Source organism: Telmatherina bonti, assembly GCF_933228915.1.
Source record: "Telmatherina bonti genome assembly, chromosome: 7".
In the NCBI taxonomy this organism is placed as follows: domain Eukaryota; kingdom Metazoa; phylum Chordata; class Actinopteri; order Atheriniformes; family Telmatherinidae; genus Telmatherina; species Telmatherina bonti.
The window spans coordinates 37,675,318-37,703,252 of NC_136625.1; the positions used below are offsets into that span (position 1 = coordinate 37,675,318).

Consider the following 27,935-nt stretch of genomic DNA (forward strand, 5'->3'; position numbering starts at 1 on the left):
CCCAGAAGTGGACTAGAACTGGCGTAAGCCGGGTTTTGTGACACAGCTTTCAGTGTGAAACAAACCACACATGCAGAGTCCAGCGGGTCGCGAAAGGAGCCAAGGCCACTTCACAACTTCTACCTCCAGGACTGGAACTGCAACATGCAGGGATGGATTATCCTGGAAACACGTCAGTTCTAAACCAGTCACGTTACCGACCCGTTCCCAGTTAAACCGGTCACGTTACCAGTTAAACCGGTCACGTTACCGACCCGTTACCAGTTAAACCGGTCACGTTACCGACCCGTTACCAGTTAAACCGGTCACGTTACCGACCCGTTCCCAGTTAAATCGGTCACGTTACCGACCCGTTCCCAGTTAAATCGGTCACGTTACCGACCCGTTCCCAGTTAAATCGGTCACGTTACCGACCCGTTCCCAGTTAAATCGGTCACGTTACCGACCCGTTCCCAGTTAAATCGGTCACGTTACCGACCCGTTCCCAGTTAAACCGGTCACGTTACAGACCCGTTCCCAGTTAAATCGGTCACGTTACCGACCCGTTCCCAGTTAAACCGGTCACGTTACCGACCCGTTACCAGTTAAATCGGTCACGTTACCGACCCGTTCCCAGTTAAATCGGTCACGTTACCGACCCGTTCCCAGTTAAATCGGTCACGTTACCGACCCGTTCCCAGTTAAATCGGTCACGTTACCGACCCGTTCCCAGTTAAACCGGTCACGTTACCGACCCGTTCCCAGTTAAATCGGTCACGTTACCGACCCGTTCCCAGTTAAACCGGTCACGTTACAGACCCGTTCCCAGTTAAATCGGTCACGTTACCGACCCGTTACCAGTTAAACCGGTCACGTTACCGACCCGTTCCCAGTTAAACCGGTCACGTTACCGACCCGTTCCCAGTTAAATCGGTCACGTTACCGACCCGTTCCCAGTTAAACCGGTCACGTTACCGACCCGTTCCCAGTTAAATCGGTCACGTTACCGACCCGTTCCCAGTTAAATCGGTCACGTAACCGACCCGTTCCCAGTTAAATCGGTCACGTTACAGACCCGTTCCCAGTTAAACCGGTCACGTAACCGACCCGTTCCCAGTTAAACCGGTCACGTTACCGACCCGTTACCAGTTAAACCGGTCACGTTACCAGTTAAACCGGTCACGTTACCGACCCGTTCCAAGTTAAATCGGTCACGTTACCGACCCGTTCCCAGTTAAATCGGTCACGTTACCGACCCGTTCCCAGTTAAACCGGTCACGTTACCGACCCGTTCCCAGTTAAACCGGTCACGTTACAGACCCGTTACCAGTTAAACCGGTCACGTTACAGACCCGTTCCCAGTTAAACCGGTCACGTTACCGACCTGTTCCCAGTTAAATCGGTCATGTTACCGACCTGTTCCCCGTTTAACTGGTTTTCCAGCCTGTCGTTGCTCTGCAGGTTGTCCTGAGTAAACGTTGCGGTTCTCTCCATCCTGAGCCGGGTTCTGTCGGAGGTTTTCCTTCCCACTGTCGCCTTGTGCAGCTCAGGATGAGGAACTGGTTCCCAGTCCAGATTGGATGCAGTCTGTTGGTTTACCTTAACCAGGCCGTTTGTTATGAACTGGCTGGAAGTGGTGTGTGTGTCTGTGCGCGCGCGCGCGTGTGTGTGCGCGTGTGCAGTGTCCTGACATGCCATTGTTGTGAAGTGGCACCGGCGTGGCAGGAATTCTGCAGCAGGTCCATGAAACACACCAGACGTGACGGATTCATACATTTATTCATCATCATGTACAAACTGTATTCCGGTGGTACAAAGCTGTTGTAAGACTCCAGTACTCGCCCTCCTGTTGTCTTTATTGCAGTAAAAAAAGGAAATACCAGCATGATCAAGAGTCAAGAGGTACTTTGGCAAATATAAATTATATATTAAGAAGGCAAGCAGACATCTTGAGCAATGTAATGTGAGGGGAGAAAACGGCGCTAAGTGATCGCCGAGCGCCTTCCATCAACACCCGTTAAAAAAAAAAAAAAAGAATAAAAATCCATAAAAATATTTTATTCTAAACAACACACGTTTAAAACAAGTGGATCAGGAACAGCCTGGATGTTCCTTCACATGCGACCGACTCGCAGCATGTCCGGATGCGTGTTTCCGTGGAGATCAGCTACATGTAGTGTTGGAGCTCATGTGTCTATGTGTCTGTGAAACACATGGGGGGGGGGTTTGGCAAAAGAAAGCACAGAGATGAAGATGCCATGAGTCGATTTGACAGAGCAGAAATATTTCACCACGTCTTCTTCCTGGCTCTGCTGTCAGGGTGAGAAACGTCCACGCTCCGACTGCTGCGCGGACCGAGGGGCGAGCCGGTGGGGGGGGGTACTTTCTTCAGACAGAACAGTGAGACGTAGAGACTGGTGGAGATGGGGGCGCTGCATTCTGGTTGGAGGATGAAGGGAGGTTTCAGAGGTATTGTTGTAGAAAGTGCAGCAGCATTATCTCGTAGTGCTCCCCAGACTCAGGGCAGCGAATACTGTGCCGCTCGTTGGGGTAGACCTGCAGCGTGAGGAGAGGAGGATGTTTACACGTCATGGCCACAAGCAGCCAATCACACAGAAACATGTTTACACGTTCAGGCCATAGACTGTTTATAAAAAGATGGGCGGAGCCTCCGTGACGTCACCCGTAGGTTTCTGAAGAGCTGAATTGAAGCTCGGTGGGCGGTTCCTACCATCACCATCTTGACTGGGGCATGCGTAGCGTCTTGCCAAGAAAATACAAATATGGGCAAAGAGGTGGAGCTGAGAGGGGGGCTGTGAGCGTCATGGTGGACGATTGACATCGAGTGAACTCCAAGCTTTCTGTAGCTAAAAGCTAATTGAGCTAACCCGGAGATAACAGGAGCTAACCAGCTAACAGAGGTAAGCAGGCTAAAGCAGAGTCATGTTGTTAACCGGCTAAAAACCGCGGTTGTTCTACGTTCTTCTGACTTGAAGCGGGAGATCGGGTACCTGTCAATCAAAAGTACACGCCCCTAAATATGCTGAACTTCATGATGAAATTACTTTTAAACGGGCAAGTTAGAAAAAAATTCACTCCCCCTACAGTTGTCATGAAGGTAAACCTGACCTATTAAACCTAAAATGGATTTTTGAACCAGGCTGTAAACATGTTTATTTCTGCTATAAATGTGTTTATTCCTGCTGTAAACGTGTTTATTTCGGCTGTAAACGTGTTTATTCCTGCTGTAAACATGTTTATTTCTGCTGTAAACATGTTTATTTCTGCTGTGAAGTTGGTCTTTTTAACATGGGAGTCTATGGGGATTTGCTCTGTTTTGCAGCCCCTAGTGGATGAAGGGGGAACTGCAGTTTTATCCACTTCCGCATAGGCTTCACTTTTAACCACCGAAGGCTCCGTCCATCTTTCATATACGGTCTATGGTTCAGACCACAACCAGCCAATCACACAGCAGCATGGTGAACATGACATGCTGATGTTTCAGGAGGAGGAAGAAACCTACGACACCAACCTGAAGCTGGTACGGCTTTCCAGCTCGGATTATCTGGGACACCAGGAAGTTGGTGTGGAAAAAGTGCACGTTCTCATCGAGAAAGCCGTGGAGAATCAGGAGACGGTTGGGCCTGCAGAGACAGAGGTTGACACTGCTAGTTAGAGAGGGATGGGAGACCCGAACTCAGACCAGTACTCAGACCAGTACTCTGCAGGTTTTCTGCATTTATCTTTAGTAGACTGGACTCCTGAAACCAGTTAGTTTAGAACCAGTTAGGCCAGAACACTGCTGCTGCAGTCCTCACTAAGACCAGGAACCTGGATCATATAGTAGCAGACCAGGCTCCTGGAACCTGGTCCAAACCCGGTCATTAATCCTGGAAGTACGTGTTAGTTTTAACAGGACAAACGTTTTACATGTTTACTAGAACCAATCAGATGTTTCTGATCCCTAACCAATCATATGGTTCTGATCCCTGACCAATCAGACGTCTCTGATCGCTGACCAATCACGTCTCTGATCCCTGACCAATCAGATGTCTCTGATCCCTAACCAATCAGACGTCTCTGATCCCTGACCAATCAGATGTCTCTGATCCTTAACCAATCAGACGGTTCTGATCCCTAACCAATCAGACGGTTCTGATCCTTAACCAATCAGACGGTTCTGATCCCTAACCAATCAGACGGTTCTGATCCCTAACCAATCAGACGTCTGTGATCCCTGACCAATCAAATGGTTCTGATCGCTAACCAAACAAATGGTTCTGATCCCTAACCAATCAGATGGTTCTGATCCCTAACCAATCAGATGGTTCTGATCTCTAACCAATCAAATTGTTCTGATCTCTAACCAATCAAATGGTTCTGATCCCTAACCAATCAGATGGTTCTGATCCCTAACCAATCAGATGTCTCTGATCCTTAACCAATCAGACGGTTCTGATCCCTAACCAATCAGACGGTTCTGATCCCTAACCAATCAGACGTCTGTGATCCCTGACCAATCAAATGGTTCTGATCGCTAACCAAACAAATGGTTCTGATCCCTAACCAATCAGATGGTTCTGATCTCTAACCAATCAAATGGTTCTGATCTCTAACCAATCAAATGGTTCTGATCCCTAACCAATCAGATGGTTCTGATCCCTAACCAATCAAATGGTTCTGGTCTCTAACCAATCAGACGCCTTGGATCCCTAACCAATCAGACGTCTGTGATCCCTGACCAATCAAATGGTTCTGATCGCTAACCAAACAAATGGTTCTGATCCCTAACCAATCAGATGGTTCTGATCCCTAACCAATCAGATGGTTCTGATCTCTAACCAATCAAATGGTTCTGATCTCTAACCAATCAAATGGTTCTGATCCCTAACCAATCAGACGGTTCTGATCCCTAACCAATCAGACGGTTCTGATCCCTAACCAATCAGACGTCTGTGATCCCTGACCAATCAAATGGTTCTGATCGCTAACCAAACAAATGGTTCTGATCCCTAACCAATCAGATGGTTCTGATCTCTAACCAATCAAATGGTTCTGATCTCTAACCAATCAAATGGTTCTGATCCCTAACCAATCAGATGGTTCTGATCCCTAACCAATCAAATGGTTCTGGTCTCTAACCAATCAGACGCCTTGGATCCCTAACCAATCAGACGCCTCGGATCCCTAACCAATCAAATGGTTCTGATCCCTAACCAATCAGACGTCTCTGATCCCTGACTAATCAGATGTCTCTGGTCCCTAACCAATCAGATGGTTCTGATCCCTAACCAATCAGACGTCTCTGATCCCTGACTAATCAGATGTCTCTGGTCCCTAACCAATCAGATGGTTCTGATCCCTGACCAATCAGATGTCTGATCCCTAACCAATCAGACGGTTCTGATCCCTAACCAATCAGACGGTTCTGATCCCTAACCAATCAGACGGTTCTGATCCCTAACCAATCAGACGGTTCTGATCCCTAACCAATCAGACGGTTCTGATCCCTAACCAATCAAATGGTTCTGATCCCTAACCAATCAGATGGTTCTGATCCCTAACCAATCAAATGGTTCTGGTCTCTAACCAATCAGACGCCTTGGATCCCTAACCAATCAGACGCCTCGGATCCCTAACCAATCAAATGGTTCTGATCCCTAACCAATCAGACGTCTCTGATCCCTGACTAATCAGATGTCTCTGGTCCCTAACCAATCAGATGGTTCTGATCCCTAACCAATCAGACGTCTCTGATCCCTGACTAATCAGATGTCTCTGGTCCCTAACCAATCAGATGGTTCTGATCCCTGACCAATCAGATGTCTGATCCCTAACCAATCAGACGGTTCTGATCCCTAACCAATCAGACGGTTCTGATCCCTAACCAATCAGACGGTTCTGATCCCTAACCAATCAGACGGTTCTGATCCCTAACCAATCAGACGGTTCTGATCCCTAACCAATCAGACGGTTCTGATCCCTAACCAATCAAATGGTTCTGATCCCTAACCAATCAGATGGTTCTGATCCCTAACCAATCAGATGGTTCTGATCCCTAACCAGCTGTCTCTGATCCCTGACCAATCAGAAACGAGGTGACTAAGACTTTACACCAGTGGTTTCCAACTCCGCTCCTGGAGGGCTGCAGTCCTGCAGTTTTTCCATGTATCCCTGCTCCAAAACACCTGAATTAAATTAGTCAGTTATTCTGCAGATTCATTGGCTGTTGGATCCAATTAATGGAAGTCAGGTGTGTTGGAGCAGGGACACATGGAAAACCTGCAGGACAGCGGCCATCTAGGACCAGACACCGTGTAGAAGCACCGCTATGACCGTCTGAGTACGTCCAACACGACTGTCACAGCTTCTGAAAGTCCAAGCTGTCTTTCCAGACATGGAAGGTCTGGTTGTTCCTGCTCCAGCTTGGATTCCAGCCTCGTTCTCTGTGTCATCACATCCAGAAGCTCCCACAACAGTTTAGTGTGTGTGTATGTGTGTGTGTGTGTGTGTTTATACGTGTTGTTAAGTAGCTGTGTTGCGTACTCTGGTGTGTGAAGACGTGTTTTACCTCAATCTGCACTTTGTGCTGCTTTTGGCATGAAAAGTGTTTTAAATAAAGTTTGACTGGTTGCAGATGTGCAGAGCAGCTGTACTTGTTGCGTCACTCAGAAACACAAGGGAAAAACGGTATCTTAGCGTGGTAGTCATGGAGACAGGCATGTACTGACTCGCTGGGCAGCTTGTCCACGTGCAGCGCTACAGATCCTTCCTCGTAGCCCTGCTGGTTGTTCTCAGGCAAGTCCATGTAGCGCTCCGTGTATCCCGTGTCGTAGGCCATCCACACGGTTACTGGGGCGCCGGCGATGGCCAGCTGGGGACGAAGCGTGAACGGTTAATGTCATGATGGGAAGTACGGAACGTCGGGGAGCACTTTCTCACAGTGCCAGCTGCAACAAAGTGCTGAACAGTGAAGACATGCAGGGAGATTATAACAACAGAAGTTGAGGGAATAAAAGATAAAACAATAAAAGCACTCAAAAGTAGAAGAAATTAAAACATTAAAACAATAAAGCAGTACATAAGAGAAAAGCAGAGTCTCAGATCATAAAAATGGGTCTTCAGGCGTGTTTTAAAAGTTGGCAGCGATGTGGCTTCTCTAGTTTCTAGCGGCAGAGAATTCCACAGTTCTGGAGCAGCAGCTGCAAACGATCTGTCCCCTCCCAGCTTCCGCCCAGATCTCGGTACCTCCAGGAGGCGCTGATCAGCTGATCTGAGGCACCGGGCTGGAGAGTATGGGGTGAGCAGCTCAGAGAGGTATGGAGGGGCCAGACCATGTAGGCCAGGGTGCCCAAGTCCAGTCCTGGAGATCTACCATCCTGCAGCCTTTAGATGCAACCCCTGTCCAGCACAGCTGAGTCAAATAGCTGAATTCCTCTTCTGCATGTCATCCAGCTCTGCAGAGGCTGCTAACCAGACACTTATTGGATTCAGGCGTGTTGGAGAAAGGTTGCACCTAAAAACAGCAGGATGGTAGATCTCCAGGACCGGACTTGGACACCCCTGATGTAGGGACTTAAAAACAAATAAAAGAACTTTAAAATGAACTCTAAAATGTACGGGGAGGCAGTGAAGTGATGCTAAAATAGGTGTCATGTGTTCCCTCTTACTTGCTCCAATCAGGAGACGAGCGGCGGCATTTTGGTTGACTTGGAGACGAAAGAGACGACCGGCCGACCCCCAGATAAAGTGCATGTGGAGCGGTTATAAATGACTTCATCTCTGCGAGTTGACAAAGGTTAAAAAAGCTCGACTTTCCCACTGATCAGATCTGCTTCTCTGTCTGCGTCCTCCCGCCACCCTGCAGGCAGCGGCGCGGCACCGACACCTAGTGGCGGGACGGGGCAGCGCACCATGTCTGCAACAGAACCCGTGGAGCGGCTCACCTTGAAGACGTTGGGTCGCTGGATGAGGCCCATGAGGGACAGGAAACCCCCGTAGGACCACCCATGGATGGCGACACGGCTCAGGTCCACAAAGTTGAACTTCTCTGCGACGTACTGCAGCCCCTCCACCTGGTCTTCGATCTCCACCTGACCCTGGATGGTTAAAGGAAGCCGACGTGAGCCGAGCTCCAAGCATCTTATTTTCTGTCATTTCTAGGATTTTAACGGCACCATTTTGTTTTTCAGCGCTCCTTCGAATTCCAGCCCCCTCTGACAGGAACCCCTCCCGTCGATGACGACCACGGCGTAGCCCAGAGAAGCCAGCGTGTTGAGACGCAGGTACTTCATCCCCTTAAAGGAGTTGTTCACCAGTTGCACCTGTAGGCAAACACAGCATGGTGAGGGAGGGGGTCGCACAGAGAGGCGGGCTGCGGCGGGCGCGACGTCACACACCTGCGGGCCGCCGTACACGAACAGAACCGTCGGGTGTTTCCTGCCGGGCTGCAGGCTGTGAGGCTTGTACACCATGCCGTACAGCTGGAAGCCAGACTTCCCCGGAAAGTCGAAGACCTCCGGCGGATTGTAATCTCCGGGGCAACCTGGGAGAGACATGCAGGTGAAGAATCTGCTGAAACTGGGAGGTTAGTCCACCGTCACAGCTCGGTGTTCGATGCCCAGAACTAGTCACAGGATCTGGATCAAACTTTTCCATTTTACCAACCGCTTCCTCCCAGTAAGGGTCGCGGGAAGCTGGAGCCTATCCCAGCAATCACTGGGAGAGAGGCGGCGTGACAAACACCTTGACGTCACGGAGAAAGGCCTGTCAGCGCTGGCGGGACACATTCGGCCCGGTGTGTGCGTGGGATCCGTTACCTGGCGACTCCATCATGCTGGCCCAGAACTCCGGAGCCATGTGAAGCGGATCGTCTTCGCCGTTGGTCAGCTTGTAGAGGTGGACGCAGGGAGGCGTGCTCACGTTGCTGTAGTGGCTGACGAAGAAGTCGAAGTTCTGCGGAGGGAGAGAAGAGAAGCAGCAACGTTAGGATGATGCAGAAACAGGAAGCCAGACTGAGATGGATGATTTGAACCGGACTGGAAAGTTTCTAGATGTGAGGAGAAAAACAATGCGCTCCATCCCGCTTTCCTTCCATGACTTCTGGAGGTCAGAACGGAAACGTTCTGTTCAGTCGGGAAGCAGCTGCTGTGTTTGTATGGAGATGCAGGGAAAAAAAGTGGCTTTTGGTAGTTTTGAGCCGATGTGTGGAGACACTCTGGCTGCTGGTAAACCTGCAGAAAAACAGCAGTTTACCAGCAGAACCAGAACACATACTGGTTTACTGCTCTTTTTATGTAAACTGGGAAGTCGCCGCCTCGTTTTTCTTTCTTAAACATTTTAATTCGTTTCAGTGTGTCTTCACACTTGTCCTCTACACCCAGCATAACACGCAGCAAAACACCCAGTATAACACCCAGTACAACACCCAGTACAACACCCAGTACAACACCCAGTACAACACCCAGTTTAACACCCAGTACAACACCCAGTACAACACCCAGTACAACACCCAACACCCAGTACAACACCCAGTACAACACCCAGTACAACACCCAACACCCAGTACAACACCCAGTAAAACACCCAGTATAACACCCAGTACAACACCCAGTACAACACCCAGTACAACACCCAGTACAACACCCAGTATAACACCCAGTAAAACACCCAGTACAACACCCAGTACAACACCCAGTACAACACCCAGTACAACACTCAGTACAACACCAAACACCCAGTACAACACCCAGTAAAACACCCAGTAAAACACCCAGTACAACACCCAGTAAAACACCCAGTAAAACACCCAGTACAACACCCAGTACAACACCCAGTACAACACCCAGTATAACACCCAGTAAAACACCCAGTTTAACACCCAGTACAACACCCAGTACAACACCCAGTACAACACCCAGTACAACACCCAGTACAACACCCAGTTTAACACCCAGTACAACACCCAGTTTAACACCCAGTTTAACACCCAGTACAACACCCAGTACAACACCCAGTACAACACCCAGTACAACACCCAGTTTAACACCCAGTACAACACCCAGTACAACACCCAGTACAACACCCAGTACAACACCCAGTTTAACACCCAGTACAACACCCAGTACAACACCCAGTTTAACACCCAGTTTAACACCCAGTTTAACACCCAGTACAACACCCAGTACAACACCCAGTTTAACACCCAGTACAACACCCAGTACAACACCCAGTACAACACCCAGTTTAACACCCAGTTTAACACCCAGTACAACACCCAGTTTAACACCCAGTTTAACACCCAGTTTAACACCCAGTTTAACACCCAGTACAACACCCAGTACAACACCCAGTTTAACACCCAGTTTAACACCCAGTACAACACCCAGTACAACACCCAGTACAACACCCAGTTTAACACCCAGTTTAACACCCAGTACAACACCCAGTACAACACCCAGTACAACACCCAGTACAACACCCAGTTTAACACCCAGTTTAACACCCAGTTTAACACCCAGTACAACACCCAGTTTAACACCCAGTTTAACACCCAGTTTAACACCCAGTACAACACCCAGTACAACACCCAGTACAACACCCAGTACAACACCCAGTTTAACACCCAGTACAACACCCAGTACAACACCCAATACAACACCCAGTACAACACCCAGTTTAACACCCAGTACAACACCCAGTACAACACCCAGTTTAACACCCAGTACAACACCCAGTACAACACCCAGTTTAACACCCAGTTTAACACCCAGTACAACACCCAGTTTAACACCCAGTTTAACACCCAGTACAAAACCCAGTTTAACACCCAGTACAACACCCAGTACAACACCCAGTACAACACCCAGTTTAACACCCAGTACAACACCCAGTACAACACCCAGTACAACACCCAGTTTAACACCCAGTTTAACACCCAGTACAACACCCAGTTTAACACCCAGTTTAACACCCAGTACAACACCCAGTACAACACCCAGTACAACACCCAGTACAACACCCAGTTTAACACCCAGTTTAACACCCAGTACAACACCCAGTACAACACCCAGTTTAACACCCAGTACAACACCCAGTTTAACACCCAGTACAACACCCAGTAAAACACCCAGTACAACACCCAGTACAACACCCAGCATAACACCCAGTACAACACCCAGTACAACACCCAGTTTAACACCCAGTACAACACCCAGTACAACACCCAGTACAACACCCAGTTTAACACCCAGTTTAACACCCAGTTTAACACCCAGTACAACACCCAGTACAACACCCAGTTTAACACCCAGTACAACACCCAGTACAACACCCAGTTTAACACCCAGTACAACACCCAGTACAACACCCAGTTTAACACCCAGTACAACACCCAGTACAACACCCAGTACAACACCCAGTATAACACCCAGTATAACACTCAGTATAACACCCAGTACAACACCCAGTTTAACACCCAGTACAACACCCAGTACAACACCCAGTTTAACACCCAGTACAACACCCAGTTTAACACCCAGTACAACACCCAGTACAACACCCAGTTTAACACCCAGTACAACACCCAGTTTAACACCCAGTTTAACACCCAGTTTAACACCCAGTACAACACCCAGTTTAACACCCAGTTTAACACCCAGTACAACACCCAGTACAACACCCAGTACAACACCCAGTTTAACACCCAGTACAACACCCAATACAACACCCAGTACAACACCCAGTACAACACCCAGTTTAACACCCAGTTTAACACCCAGTACAACACCCAGTACAACACCCAGTAAAACACCCAGTACAACACCCAGTACAACACCCAGTACAACACCCAGTTTAACACCCAGTACAACACCCAGTACAACACCCAGTACAACACCCAGTTTAACACCCAGTTTAACACCCAGTACAACACCCAGTACAACACCCAGTACAACACCCAGTTTAACACCCAGTAAAACACCCAGTACAACACCCAGTACAACACCCAGTTTAACACCCAGTTTAACACCCAGTACAACACCCAGTACAACACCCAGTACAACACCCAGTACAACACCCAGTTTAACACCCAGTACAACACCCAGTAAAACACCCAGTACAACACCCAGTACAACACCCAGTTTAACACCCAGTACAACACCCAGTACAACACCCAGTACAACACCCAGTACAACACCCAGTTTAACACCCAGTACAACACCCAGTACAACACCCAGTACAACACCCAGTTTAACACCCAGTACAACACCCAGTACAACACCCAGTTTAACACCCAGTACAACACCCAGTACAACACCCAGTACAACACCCAGTTTAACACCCAGTTTAACACCCAGTTTAACACCCAGTACAACACCCAGTATAACACCCAGTATAACACTCAGTATAACACCCAGTACAACACCCAGTTTAACACCCAGTACAACACCCAGTACAACACCCAGTTTAACACCCAGTTTAACACCCAGTACAACACCCAGTTTAACACCCAGTACAACACCCAGTTTAACACCCAGTTTAACACCCAGTACAACACCCAGTTTAACACCCAGTACAACACCCAGTACAACACCCAGTACAACACCCAGTTTAACACCCAGTTTAACACCCAGTACAACACCCAATACAACACCCAGTACAACACCCAGTACAACACCCAGTTTAACACCCAGTTTAACACCCAGTTTAACACCCAGTACAACACCCAGTTTAACACCCAGTAAAACACCCAGTACAACACCCAGTACAACACCCAGTACAACACCCAGTACAACACCCAATACAACACCCAATACAACACCCAGTACAACACCCAGTACAACACCCAGTAAAACACCCAGTTTAACACCCAGTTTAACACCCAGTTTAACACCCAGTTTAACACCCAGTACAACACCCAGTTTAACACCCAGTTTAACACCCAGTACAACACCCAGTACAACACCCAGTACAACACCCAGTAAAACACCCAGTACAACACCCAGTACAACACCCAGTACAACACCCAGTTTAACACCCAGTACAACACCCAGTACAACACCCAATACAACACCCAATACAACACCCAATACAACACCCAGTACAACACCCAGTTTAACACCCAGTACAACACCCAGTACAACACCCAGTTTAACACCCAGTACAACACCCAGTACAACACCCAGTTTAACACCCAGTTTAACACCCAGTACAACACCCAGTTTAACACCCAGTTTAACACCCAGTACAAAACCCAGTTTAACACCCAGTACAACACCCAGTACAACACCCAGTACAACACCCAGTTTAACACCCAGTACAACACCCAGTACAACACCCAGTTTAACACCCAGTTTAACACCCAGTTTAACACCCAGTACAACACCCAGTTTAACACCCAGTTTAACACCCAGTACAACACCCAGTACAACACCCAGTACAACACCCAGTACAACACCCAGTTTAACACCCAGTTTAACACCCAGTACAACACCCAGTACAACACCCAGTTTAACACCCAGTACAACACCCAGTTTAACACCCAGTACAACACCCAGTAAAACACCCAGTACAACACCCAGTACAACACCCAGCATAACACCCAGTACAACACCCAGTACAACACCCAGTTTAACACCCAGTACAACACCCAGTACAACACCCAGTACAACACCCAGTTTAACACCCAGTTTAACACCCAGTTTAACACCCAGTACAACACCCAGTACAACACCCAGTTTAACACCCAGTACAACACCCAGTACAACACCCAGTTTAACACCCAGTACAACACCCAGTACAACACCCAGTTTAACACCCAGTACAACACCCAGTACAACACCCAGTACAACACCCAGTACAACACCCAGTTTAACACCCAGTTTAACACCCAGTACAACACCCAGTATAACACCCAGTATAACACCCAGTATAACACTCAGTATAACACCCAGTACAACACCCAGTTTAACACCCAGTACAACACCCAGTACAACACCCAGTTTAACACCCAGTACAACACCCAGTTTAACACCCAGTACAACACCCAGTACAACACCCAGTTTAACACCCAGTACAACACCCAGTTTAACACCCAGTTTAACACCCAGTTTAACACCCAGTACAACACCCAGTTTAACACCCAGTTTAACACCCAGTACAACACCCAGTACAACACCCAGTACAACACCCAGTTTAACACCCAGTACAACACCCAATACAACACCCAGTACAACACCCAGTACAACACCCAGTTTAACACCCAGTTTAACACCCAGTACAACACCCAGTTTAACACCCAGTAAAACACCCAGTACAACACCCAGTACAACACCCAATACAACACCCAGTACAACACCCAGTACAACACCCAGTTTAACACCCAGTTTAACACCCAGTACAACACCCAGTATAACACCCAGTACAACACCCAGTTTAACACCCAGTACAACACCCAGTACAACACCCAGTACAACACCCAGTACAACACCCAGTACAACACCCAGTTTAACACCCAGTTTAACACCCAGTACAACACCCAGTACAACACCCAGTACAACACCCAGTACAACACCCAGTTTAACACCCAGTACAACACCCAGTACAACACCCAGTTTAACACCCAGTACAACACCCAGTTTAACACCCAGTACAAAACCCAGTTTAACACCCAGTAAAACACCCAGTACAACACCCAGTTTAACACCCAGTTTAACACCCAGTTTAACACCCAGTACAACACCCAGTTTAACACCCAGTACAACACCCAGTTTAACACCCAGTACAACACCCAGTTTAACACCCAGTTTAACACCCAGTTTAACACCCAGTACAACACCCAGTACAACACCCAGTACAACACCCAGTTTAACACCCAGTACAACACCCAGTACAACACCCAGTTTAACACCCAGTACAACACCCAGTACAACACCCAGTACAACACCCAGTTTAACACCCAGTACAACACCCAGTTTAACACCCAGTACAACACCCAGTATAACACCCAGTATAACACCCAGTTTAACACCCAGTTTAACACCCAGTTTAACACCCAGTTTAACACCCAGTAAAACACCCAGTTTAACACCCAGTACAACACCCAATACAACACCCAGTACAACACCCAGTACAACACCCAGTACAACACCCAGTTTAACACCCAGTACAACACCCAGTTTAACACCCAGTAAAACACCCAGTACAACACCCAGTACAACACCCAGTTTAACACCCAGTTTAACACCCAGTACAACACCCAGTACAACACCCAGTTTAACACCCAGTACAACACCCAGTTTAACACCCAGTACAACACCCAGTACAACACCCAGTACAACACCCAGTTTAACACCCAGTTTAACACCCAGTACAACACCCAGTACAACACCCAGTACAACACCCAGTTTAACACCCAGTACAACACCCAGTAAAACACCCAGTAAAACACCCAGTACAACACCCAGTACAACACCCAGTTTAACACCCAGTTTAACACCCAGTACAACACCCAGTACAACACCCAGTAAAACACCCAGTAAAACACCCAGTACAACACCCAGTACAACACCCAGTAAAACACCCAGTTTAACACCCAGTACAACACCCAGTTTAACACCCAGTACAACACCCAGTACAACACCCAGTTTAACACCCAGTTTAACACCCAGTTTAACACCCAGTACAACACCCAGTACAACACCCAGTACAACACCCAGTACAACACCCAGTTTAACACCCAGTACAACACCCAGTACAACACCCAGTTTAACACCCAGTACAACACCCAGTACAACACCCAGTACAACACCCAGTTTAACACCCAGTTTAACACCCAGTTTAACACCCAGTACAACACCCAGTACAACACCCAGTACAACACCCAGTTTAACACCCAGTTTAACACCCAGTACAACACCCAGTTTAACACCCAGTACAACACCCAGTACAACACCCAGTACAACACCCAGTTTAACACCCAGTTTAACACCCAGTACAACACCCAGTACAACACCCAGTTTAACACCCAGTACAACACCCAGTACAACACCCAGTACAACACCCAGTACAACACCCAGTTTAACACCCAGTTTAACACCCAGTTTAACACCCAGTACAACACCCAGTTTAACACCCAGTTTAACACCCAGTACAACACCCAGTACAACACCCAGTTTAACACCCAGTACAACACCCAGTACAACACCCAGTACAACACCCAGTACAACACCCAGTTTAACACCCAGTACAACACCCAGTTTAACACCCAGTACAACACCCAGTTTAACACCCAGTTTAACACCCAGTACAACACCCAGTTTAACACCCAGTACAACACCCAGTTTAACACCCAGTACAACACCCAGTTTAACACCCAGTTTAACACCATGGCGGTGGCAGTATCATGCTGGTGTTGCTGGTCTTCAGCTGGAACTGAAGTCAAGATGGACGGATTGCTAAAACAATCCCAAAAACCATCCAAAACCTTCAGGCGTCCACTTAAAACCTGCAGAGGATTCTCATCCTGAACAGAAACCCAGAGTCCAGGACCTGAGTCCACTAGAAAACCTGATCCCAAGAGAATCCAGAGGACTGACTGGTTGCAGCTGTGACTGTGTGGAGAAGACGGTGAGTCTGCAGATGTTGGGCGTGGAAACATGTTGGTACCTGGCTAACGGAGCAGCTGTGAGAGAAGCCGGGCTTGGTCAGTCGGACCGTCTCCCCCGGCGACTCGTAGCTGACCACGTACAGGTGGTGCTCCAGAGGCGTGTCCCTGGTTCCCTGGAAATACACCAAGCTGGTGGCCTCGTTGACCCAGATCTAGCAGGAGAGAGAACGCTGCTGTTAGCGCACGCTCATGTTCAGGGAACAAAGAGAAACAACCTGACATGTCTTCACACCGAGAGCTTCTTCCTTCTGCAGCTTCCAGGAGGACCAGCCGCTAGGAGCTACTTTTTACACCTGAAACCTTCACATGAGCCAGAAGTTCAAAAACCTTTTAAAGTTTCACCAATATAGTTCATGAAGGTCACATTACAACCTATTTTTGGAGCAAACTGGTGTGGGTTGGTAGTTTAACCCCCACACAACGTAACACTGGTAGCTGCTCGCAATCCCAAGCCGGGAACTCGGAGAGAAGATTCCAGATTAAAAGACGTCTGCAGGACCACCATCGCTTGTTCTTTCAGTTTCTCATGCAAACAGCAGCAAGTTGTTGTTAACGATAACTATGTTGTTGAAAAATCACATCAATATGTGGTTTATTGATCATAACCACCTAAACTGGCAGCTGTCGTCATGGTGACGTGTGATTTTACATCTGCAGATGCTCGCTGATGGGTTGTTCTGGAGGCGTTTCCTCCCAGCTTGGTGCACCTGGAACACGGACTACCTGGTGATGACGTCACCTACTCTGTAGACGACTTGAACGCACCACGACGCCTCAGAGGCAGAAAACACAGAATCACAGCCTGATTACGGCGATTTACTGGATTTTATGAATAAAAACACCAGTTTAAAGGAAACTACTGGAGAGTTTGACACTTCTGTAGAGTGCAGTTTCCACAGGAACACGACAACGCAGCGTCTGGAAGCTGCATGAAGAATTCAGAACCTGGATGAGGATCGGGGTGATTTCAAGACTTTTTGAGGCCTTTTATTTAAACTTCTGAATTTTAGACATTTTTAGCTTCACAAAAAGGAACCGTGTTCCCAAACAGACGTGTGGACGCATGTTTTCACCGCTGGTCTCCAAGGTAACGACATGCTAACTCTTTTCCAGCTGTAACAGTGAGCGGCGGTTTCGGTGACCACGCTGGTTCATAAACACATTAGTTCACATATTCCAGCAGTTTCAGGCTAAATGCGATGCAGAACTGGAGCAAATGAACTAATCCTCTGATTAACAGGTGACTTCTCATAAGGATCAGGTTTTTCCTGCAGGGCCTCCCCGACTGCCGGCGTTTCACCTTGGAGCCATGTCTTGCCAGCACCTCCCATTCGCCGCTGGTCAGCATCACCTCCTCTTTGATTGCACATTTGAAGTTTCCTGTAAGAATCAACACGCGCTCTGCATTACGGCTGTTAAAAACAGACTTTTCTAAAAGAAGCCTCCTGTTAAACAGTGGCTGCAGATGTCTTACCCTCCAGGTGATGGTAGGGGTCTGACCAGTGGTGGCAGCCGGGCTGGAACTGCGATGTGATCTTATACAGGTGGCTGAAGCCCGTTTTAGACTCGTTCACCCAGATGAACGTAAACTCATCGTCTGTTGTTTGAATGAATGGATAAAATATATCATGAACCTGCATGGAGAGAGACAGAAGGTTGGACTTACTGAGACAGAGCCGGAGAAACCTCACAGCCTTTACAGGGTCTGGTTTTGTTTGGAACTGGACCAGGAGACCACGCTAGCCAGAGACTTACATTGATCCAGACATCAGTCGTCTCCTCGTAGATGATGTAGGGCTGAACGCTGCTGGGCACCGCCTCCAGGTTCTCCTGCCTCACAGCTGGGTCGTCTGTGACGGGAACGAAGAGGGCTGGAGGCAGCAGGACCAGCTGCAGCTTCCTCTGACTGCGATCCAGCAGCACCGCCCAGCCACTGGGACAACACAGAGCAGACGATGCTCACACCACCAAAACACACAAACCCAGTTCCAGAAGCATCGGAGCGCCGCGGAAAATGTAAAGAACTTTTCAGCATTGATGGAGCTTCCCAGATGTGGAAGCTGCCCACGCCATCGGCACTAATGCAACCCCATCCCATCAGAGATGCAGGCTGATAACAAGCTGGATGCTCCCTCTCCTCTTTAGTCTGCAGGACACGCCGTCCATGCTGTCCACAAACTATTCCACATCTTCATCCAGGTTTCCACTCAGAACATTTTAAATGAGCTTTGGTCCAGAGAAGACGGCGTGTTTCTGGATCCTCTTCACGTATGATGGAGCTTTAACTACGGCTGCTCGATTATGATGAAAATTATAATCAGGATTATTTTGACTGAAATTGAGATCTGGATTATTTAACACAATTATCCAGTATTTATAAACAACGCTGCGCGTCGTGGTGTTCTAGACTCTGTGTCGTACATTATAACCGTCTAATGGACGGTTCCGAGTTGTTTAATCTGCTTTTACCGCTTATATAGGAACTATTATACGTTGGCCTGGATGTATGTTTTATACCAAACAACCGCTGTCAGGCTGCAGCGCGTTTCTCTCATTCACCTGTTAAAAGACGGCTGATCTGAACCAGCTGGTTAACGCGTTGCTATGGTAACGCCCCGTAACGGAGGGATGTTACAGTGTTTAACTGGCCGAACTATGTATAGGAAAATAAAGCAGCCAGTTGTCACTGACAATGGTATAAACTATGTTTAGGTGAACTTCCACAACCTACTGCAGTTATTCTACATTGACCTGCAGCCGGAGCCGACTGAGACTGGCCGCCTGGGAGTGCTTTAGGACGGGAGAGGCTCCCGCTGCTCCTTCCTTACAGTAACTGCAGAACAATATGTGCCTTCAAGTCTGTCGCCAAAACACCAGAAAACTCTCTAATAACTCCAGTAAAAGCTGCTAGATTTGTCGCTTTTAACAAAAAAAGTCTCCAGATTTAGCGAGAAAGCATACAGAGATTCCTCCTGATTCTACACCAGAGGAGCCTAAAGTCGCTCCTCGAGGTCCGCTGTCCTGCAGGTTTTCCATGCGTCCCTGTTCCACACACCTGGCTTCCATTAAACGGATCCAGCAGCGACTGAAGTTCTGCATGATGATTAGTGTGAGTCAGGTTTGTTGGAGCAGGGACACATGGAAAACCTGCAGGATTGCGGCCCTCGAAGACCAGAGCTGAAGACCCTTTTCTCCTCTGGAGATGGTGGATCTGAGGAACATCTTTCTGCATGTTTTGGTCCAGTTTGTCTCAGACTGGAGAAGCTCTGTCTCTACCCAGTTATGTCACCGACTGGTTCCCAGTTAATCTGATTAGTTGTCCAATGTTCCTCCACTTTTCCAGCCTTTCGTCGCTCCTGTTCCAGCAGTTTACAGATGTGTTGCTGCATGTTGCTGATGGGAAACTGTCTCGTGTGCTGTTTGTCTTCTACTGGGATGAAAATGACTGGATTCTGGTTTGATGTCTGTGGAGCTGGAACAACACTTACTACGATCCGTCACTCGTCCATCCTACTCGGGCGATGTATTCTGTTCCAGGGAACAGGGAGCTGAACGGGACCAGCAGCTCCTTATCTTGTGTGTAGACGATCTGCAGGAACACAAACAGTTCAGGAACGTTAAAGGAGCAGGAGAAACCCCGATCAGCCAGACAGAACAGGGAACTTACTCTTCCTTGATGGTCGGTCCTGATCTCCGCCAGCTTCAGGGTGGCCCGGGGGTTTTTGCTGCCTGTGAAACCAGCAGAATGAGGCGAGCGTCGGCTTCAGGGAGTAGACAGCTGATGCTGCACTCACCTGTTCGAGGATATCTGTAGGCGTCTGCTTTCCTCTCCTCCAGCGCCGGAGATGGAACATGAATGATTTCTACTTCCGTCTCGTCCACCTCCTCATACAGAAGGTACATGGTTTTCCCTCCGTCCACATCTGAAGGGAAAAACAAGCTGAGAAGAGGATTCTGCAGACGAGGCGGTCGGCTGGTGGCCTCGGCTCACCTTCTGCTGATGAGGGACTCCACCAGTAACCGGTAAAACGGTCAAACTCCTCCTGGATGACAAACGTTGCTACGCCTGCAGACTTGGGATCCTCCTTCACGTTGTCTAAACCTGGAAGGAACACAAGGCGAGGATTTACCCAGCAGGGTCTGAGAGAACCAGAGACCAGACCATTTAACCGTTTCAGACCTTTATGGCAGAAGGTGAGCCTCCTTTCCTCCCCGGTCTTAATGTTGGCGATCCACAGGTCGTTGTTGTTGATGAAGGCTATGAAGTCAGGGTGTCCGGGGCAGATTTTGGGGTCCATGCGGGTGCCTGAGCACTGAGTCTTGATCTCCACAGGCTTCACAGGAGCAGACTGCTAAAACCAAGAACCACAACCGTCCCAAATGATCATCATGAGATCTTTTAAACCTGCTTTTAAAAACTTCTACAAACTGTTCAAGTTTTTACTTAATAAAAAAGAAAAAGATTTAATTTGAGAAACTTCAGACCAGAATTAGGTGAACCGTTCCGCCAGTGCAGGAAGATAGTTCCACCCGCATGAGGAAAACTCTCCAGACTAGAGACCAGTATCTCATAGTAACTCAGACATTCAGTCTCGTTCACATCAAAAAGACCTAAAAACCCGCCGGTCTGTGCTTCTTTCAGTTTTTCTTCCTCAGGAAAATAAGAAAACAAGATGATTCAAGAACTCCCTGCAAGTCCAGTTTCCCATGAAAGATGAGACGGAGCAGGTTCTGGATGCAGAGATGGACCGGCGCCGTCATGCAGCTGATGGCAGGTTCTACAAGCTTAAACGTACGTTTGGTGAGTTTGTTTTTTTTTTTGTTTTTTTTTTTACAAGTCATATGTTTAGATGTTTTTAGTCTTTAAATTTGACCCATTTAGGGGTGTGTCCTTTTGATTGACAGGTATCTGACGTCCAGCAGCAAGAAGGCAGGATGCAGAAAAACCAGTTTTTAGCTGGTTAGCAGTGTGACTTAGCTTTAGCCTGCCTACCTCTGTTAGCTGGTTAGCTCCCATTAGCCTCCATTAGCTCAGTTAGCTCATAGCTACAGGCAGGTAATAGATGTCAATCATCCACCTCCACGCTCACACCCCCCTCAGCTCCACCTCTTCGCCCATTTTAGTGTTTTTCCAGCATGACAGGCCAGATGCTGCCAAGATGGCGACGTTGGGAACCACCCACCAGGTGTCAGTAACATAGACCGTATATGAAAGATGGGCGGAGCCTCTGGCGGTTAAAAGTGAAGTCTATTCGGAAGTGTATAAACCTGCAGTTCCCCCTTCATCCACTAGGGGCTGCAAAACAGAGTGAATCTCCATAGACTCCCATGTTAAAAAGACCAACTTCACAGCAGAAATAAACATGTTTACAGTAGAAATAAACATGTTTACAGCAGAAATAAACATGTTTACAGCAGAAATAAACATGTTTACAGCCTGGTTCAAAAATCCATTTTAGGTTTTATAGGTCAGGTTTACCTTCATGACAACTGTGGGGGGGAGTGAAGTTTTTCTAACTCGCCCGTTTAAAAGTAATTTGATCTCAAAGTTCGGCATATTTAGGGGCGTGTCCTTTTGATTGACAGGTACCCGATCTCCCGCTTCAAGTAAGAAGAATGTAGAACAACCGCGGTTTTTAGCCGGTTAACAACATGACTTAGCTTTAGCCCGCTTACCTCCGTTAGCTGGTTAGCTCGTGTTTTCTCCAGGTTAGCTCGGTTAGCTCTTAGCTACAGAAAGCTTGGAGTTCGCTTGATGTCAATCATTCACCATGACGCTCACAGCCCCCCTCTCAGCTCCACCTCTTTGCCCATATTTGTATTTTCCAGGTGAGACGACATACATGCCCCTGCCAAGATGGCGATGGTAGGAACCGCCCACCGAGCTTCAATTCAGCTCTTCAAGAAACCTACGGGTGACGCCACGCAAGCTCCGCCCACCTTTCATATACAGTCTAGAATTTTTACTTTCCTAAAACGCAACAGGAAGCTGTCCAGCCGCCACTGGTTGGACTCCCAACAACGTGACCAGTTTGTTTACAGACGGTTCGGTTCTACAGATACTTTGTTACAACAGGTCCGACTGGACTGCTGGTCTGTGGCAGGAAGCAGATTTCATCCAGATGTCTGCTTTAGGTTCATTATTACTGATGTGTCCAACAGCAGCTGGAAGTCTAAGCTAGCCAGATGTTGCTCCTGTTTTCTGAAGAAGGATTTGTTTTTATCATGAAGTTTCATGAAGGACCAGGAACAGGACCAGGACCAGGTAAAGAACCAGGAACAGGACCAGGTTCAGGTCCAGGTCCAGGTAAAGGACCAGGTTCAGGTCAAGGACCAAGTCCAGAACCAGGACCAGACCAGGTCGTCTTCCCATCTGGTATCTGAGAGTCTACTCCAGTGTTAACATTTAGAGTCTGTTTGGATTTAGAAGGAATTGACTTTGTTCTCTTATTTATTGGTGTTGCCATGGTAACAGACGGATCGTAGAGACCTGGAGGGATCGTTGATGTGGTTTCATACATTCATCATGTTGGGAAATGAACAAATAGAATAATAATGATGTAAAGAGAATCTATAACCGTGACCTCTCTGGAGGAAGCTAAACCACCTTCATGAACCCGGAACGAACCAGAACCTCCTCCAGGAGAAATCTGCTGACGGTTTGTGGATCTTCCAGCATGATGGAGAACCACGTCACCAAACAGCTTAAAGACCATCAGAGTGTACGAAACACATCTCAGAAAGCCGGACCAAGATAAAACCCAGAAACTGGGACCAACTGGAGGCCCAGAGGAGGCCAGAACCACGTTGGATCGCTCCCAGAAACTGGAGAGTAGTCTGAGTAAATCATAGAAGGTGTGAAGAAGAAATCTGCACTTTCTGCTCAACTTAGATTTTTAGTTTTTACGTCTTTAAGTGTAGAAATATCAAAGTCAGCGCTCTCACCGTACCAGCAGAGCGGCTCTGGTCTGAGCATGAGACAGAAAGGAAGGTACTCACGATGAAGCCGTTGTTTCCTCCGTCCTGACAGTAAAACAGACTGTTACTGGCTTGGAAGAGGAAGAGGCCGCTTTTAGAATGGTAGTCATAGGATGTGATGCCAAACGCACCCAGACGTTTCCGCTCCCTGAGCAGTTCCTCCTCTCGAGAGTAGGCGCCCTGATGCGGCGTCGCCTTCAACACAGCAGGAGGAGACCTTTTAGTCTGACTGCAAGTAGAAAACGCTGGAAAACGCTGACACACAGGCTGTTTCCTTCGTGTATGAGGGGTAGGAAAGATCATGTTGTTATTTATCAGAGCGATTCCTCTGACCCCATTCACCATTTACCTGGAAGTGATCCAGCATCTGTTTCCATGACAACACTAAGAGCGCCTCTTTCCGAACCTTCTTGGGAATTTCTGAGTAGAGTAGTGAGTTCTCTCTGCTTCCGTAAGGCATTCCTGTTTAGCACACGGTGGAAAACAGCCTCAGAAACAAACACCGGCTTGTTGTTTGTTTACACAATGTGAAGGCAACACGTCGCAGCATCTTACCGAGGTAGTACAGCCGGTGGGAGTGGGGTCCGTTCTCATCACTCTTCTGCACAAACTGAAAGTCATGAGGAGCCTTGTTGGAAATCATGCCCGAGTACTTCCTGCTGCAGTGGATTATATCTCGGAGTCCCTCCCAGGAGTGTTTCTCCACAAAGAACTGAGATGGGACGTCCTCCATCTCCACCACCTCCGTGCTGTCCGATAGGCCGTCTATAGCCGTCATGCTCACACTAACACAGCTGGATGGACACATGACACAGAAACAATGACAAACCGCCGTTAAACAGTTAACCTCATCATGATTAGCTCTGACGTCGTAGACCTGAACCACAAAGCATGTATCTATAATCCTGGTTTCTACAGAAAGCTGAAACATGTAAGGTTACTACAGATGTGTCAGAATCAACATGTGTCACTATGTCGGAATAAATTCACCTGAGTAGAACATGTAAATATTATCTCCTGACAGAAAACCAGAAGACAGCAACCCATCCAGGAATGAGTAAAGCAACTAGAAAGGCGTCATCCGTGATGTCTCATGTTTTCTGTTGTGTCTGGTTTGGCTGATGATGTTTGGTAGAGTCTTCTCCTCATCGTGTTCCTGCTGTCTGCAAACATCTGCTGGACAGTAGCAACTCAGCTAAACTAATAAAGCCTAAAAAATGCTTAAAACATGAATACAATACCTTTTCCAGATACCTTCCTTTTTATTACAAAGTTTGACCTTCTTGACTCTATGCATTCACCGGTCAGCACACCTGACTCCTACGCTGTCACCTGCAAAGCACAGCACAGATGTCAATTATCAGACTACAATAGAAATAATAGAAACATGCTTCACAGATAGAAGAAAACAGCAATCATTGCAAACCAGCAGCTGGTTTTACAGGACTGAGGAACGCCACTTACTTTCCAGTATAATCATAGTGGGACAGAGATTAGTGTGAGAGTGGACACCTTTACTGTACTGCATTGTAATTATTGTTGACTGGTCTCAAACTGGTGCTGCTTCAGGAACACCAGCATGCCCAGCAGCTGACACACCCCAAAGCATTTAAAAGAACTGGAAAAGACAGTTTATTTACAAAAGGGAGGAAACCAAACCAACCTGTTATTTTTGTGAAATGAAACTACGTGTTAATTGATCAGGAACCAAACTACGTGTTAGTGGATCCAAACTACGTGTTAGTGGATCAGGAACCAAACTACATGTTAGTTGATCAGGAACCAAACTACATGTTAGTGGATCAGGAACCAAACTACATGTTAGTTGATCAGGAACCAAACTACGTGTTAGTGGATCAGGAACCAAACTACGTGTTAGTGGATCAGGAACCAAACTACGTGTTAGTGGATCAGGAACCAAACTACGTGTTAGTGGATCAGGAACCAAACTACGTGTTAGTGGATCAGGAACCAGACTACGTGGTAGTGGATCAGGAACCAAATTACGTGTTAGTGGATCAGGAACCAAACTACGTGGTAGTGGATCAGGAACCAAATTACGTGTTAGTGGATCAGGAACCAAACTACATGTTAGTTGATCAGGAACCAAACTACGTGTTAGTGGATCAGGAACCAAACTACGTGGAAGTGGATCAGGAACCAAACTACATGTTAGTGGATCAGGAACCAAACTACGTGTTAGTGGATCAGGAACCAAACTACGTGTTAGTGGATCAGGAACCAAACTACGTGTTAGTGGATCAGGAACCAAACTACGTGTTAGTGGATCAGGAACCAAACTACGTGTTAGTGGATCAGGAACCAAACTACGTGTTAGTGGATCAGGAACCAAACTACGTGTTAGTGGATCAGGAACCAAACTACGTGGTAGTGGATCAGGAACCAAACTACGTGTTAGTGGATCAGGAACCAAACTACATGTTAGTGGATCAGGAACCAAACTACATGTTAGTGGATCAGGAACCAAACTACGTGTTAGTGGATCAGGAACCAAACTACGTGGTAGTGGATCAGGAACAGAACTACGTGTTAGTGGATCAGGAACCAAACAACTGTTAGTGGATCTGAAACCAAACTACATGTTAGTGGATCAGGAACCAAACTACGTGTTAGTGGATCAGGAACCAAACTACGTGTTAGTGGATCAGGAACCAAACTACATGTTAGTGGATCAGGAACCAAACTACATGTTAGTGGATCAGGAACCAAACTACGTGTTAGTGGATCAGGAACCAAACTACGTGTTAGTGGATCAGGAACCAAACTACGTGGTAGTGGATCAGGAACCAAACTACGTGGTAGTGGATCAGGAACCAAACTACGTGGTAGTGGATCAGGAACCAAACTACGTGTTAGTGGATCAGGAACCAAACTACGTGTTAGTGGATCAGGAACCAAACTACGTGTTAGTGGATCAGGAACCAAACTACGTGTTAGTGGATCAGGAACCAAACTACGTGTTAGTGGATCAGGAACCAAACTACGTGTTAGTGGATCAGGAACCAAACTACGTGTTAGTGGATCAGGAACCAAACTACGTGTTAGTGGATCAGGAACCAAACTACATATTAGTGGATCAGGAACCAAACTACGTGTTAGTGGATCAGGAACCAAACTACGTGGAAGTGGATCAGGAATTAAACTACATATTAGTGGATCAGGAACCAAACTACATGTTAGTGGATCAGGAACCAAACTACGCGTTAGTGGATCAGGAACCAAACTACACGTTAGTGGATCAGGAACCAAACTACGCGTTAGTGGATCAGGAACCAAACTACGTGTTAGTGGATCAGGAACCAAACTACGTGTTAGTGGATCAGGAACCAAACTACGTGTTAGTGGATCAGGAACCAAACTACGTGTTACTGGATCAGGAACCAAACTACATGGAAGTGGATCAGGAACCAAACTACTGGCTGCATTTAACAATAAATCCCTTCCTGAACACCCAGATTTCACTAAACGTGGCCTTTACCCTTCTTAAATATCAACCAGTCTACACTGACAGAGCTTATTTGGTTCTGTTAGGTACATAGAATTAGGATCTATCATGTCAATGGTGAGGTTAGAGGAAAACTGAAGTGAAATAGTAACATGCCGGTGATGTTAAGGATCTATCATGTCAATGGTGAGGTTAAAGGAAAAGTGATCATATGCCGGTGATATTAAGGATCTATCATGTTAATGGTGAGGTTGGAGGAAAAGTAAAGTGAAACAGTATTATATGCCGGTGATGTTAACAGTTTCACGTTAGCTAGCCTACAATGGATCTTTGTTCTCCAACTCCTCAGTAACACCGGCAAATAATCCCTTTTAAACTACCAGCTTCTCATCGTTGACAGTGATTGGGGAAACTAGTATTAATATGACCGTTTCTGTTTAAATAATCTCGCTTCAGCACATTTTGACAGGACAGCCCTCCTCTGTCATTTTCACTGGAATGCTAACCAGTTAGCAGCGATGCTAAGTAGCGGCAGCTGGCTTCCTTTAAAAGCAGCCGCTCGTTCAAGCGACGCCTTCAAACTACTTTACAAAACTAAATGAGGTACTTACCAATCAGGCCAGTTTCTTTAACCGGGTTACACGCGTTATTAGCTGGGTGTCAAACAGATTTTGCGATTGCTAAAGGTTGAATCCATGGCCCAGAACGGCCACACAAAATACAGCTGGCTTTCAGATGGGAAGAGAAGCGGAACCTTTGTCCTGACTGAATACACCCCGGTACTTTCACACCGGCGCACTACTCAAAGAAGCGGCTCCACCTAGTGACAGCAGCGATAATATCGAT

General features: G+C 47.3%; 1 protein-coding gene across 3 annotated transcripts; it reads right to left on the reverse strand.

Moving 5' to 3' along the window:
- Positions 1-1,790: 1,790 nt before the first annotated feature.
- Positions 1,791-27,838, reverse strand: LOC306758858 (dipeptidyl peptidase 9). Of its 3 annotated transcripts, none has more exons than XM_079244277.1 (21): positions 27,701-27,838; positions 24,865-24,955; positions 24,179-24,417; positions 23,973-24,085; positions 23,645-23,818; positions 20,826-20,994; positions 20,637-20,747; positions 20,440-20,568; positions 20,313-20,374; positions 20,134-20,234; positions 18,401-18,578; positions 18,120-18,279; positions 17,946-18,025; positions 16,645-16,797; positions 8,799-8,934; positions 8,379-8,524; positions 8,157-8,303; positions 7,926-8,078; positions 6,711-6,853; positions 3,512-3,623; positions 1,791-2,535 (listed from the first exon to the last, which is right to left on the reverse strand). In XM_079244277.1, the coding sequence occupies exons 2-21, from the start codon at positions 24,918-24,920 to the stop codon at positions 2,443-2,445; spliced, it is 2,655 nt and encodes an 884-aa protein (XP_079100403.1). In that variant the 5' UTR covers positions 24,921-24,955; positions 27,701-27,838; the 3' UTR covers positions 1,791-2,442. The 3 variants fall into 3 exon arrangements, with proteins under 3 accessions (XP_079100403.1, XP_079100402.1, XP_079100404.1); XM_079244276.1 differs by having other exon boundaries at positions 20,826-20,997; XM_079244278.1 differs by lacking the exons at positions 24,865-24,955; positions 27,701-27,838 and adding an exon at positions 24,614-24,760 and having other exon boundaries at positions 20,826-20,997.
- Positions 27,839-27,935: the final 97 nt, after the last annotated feature.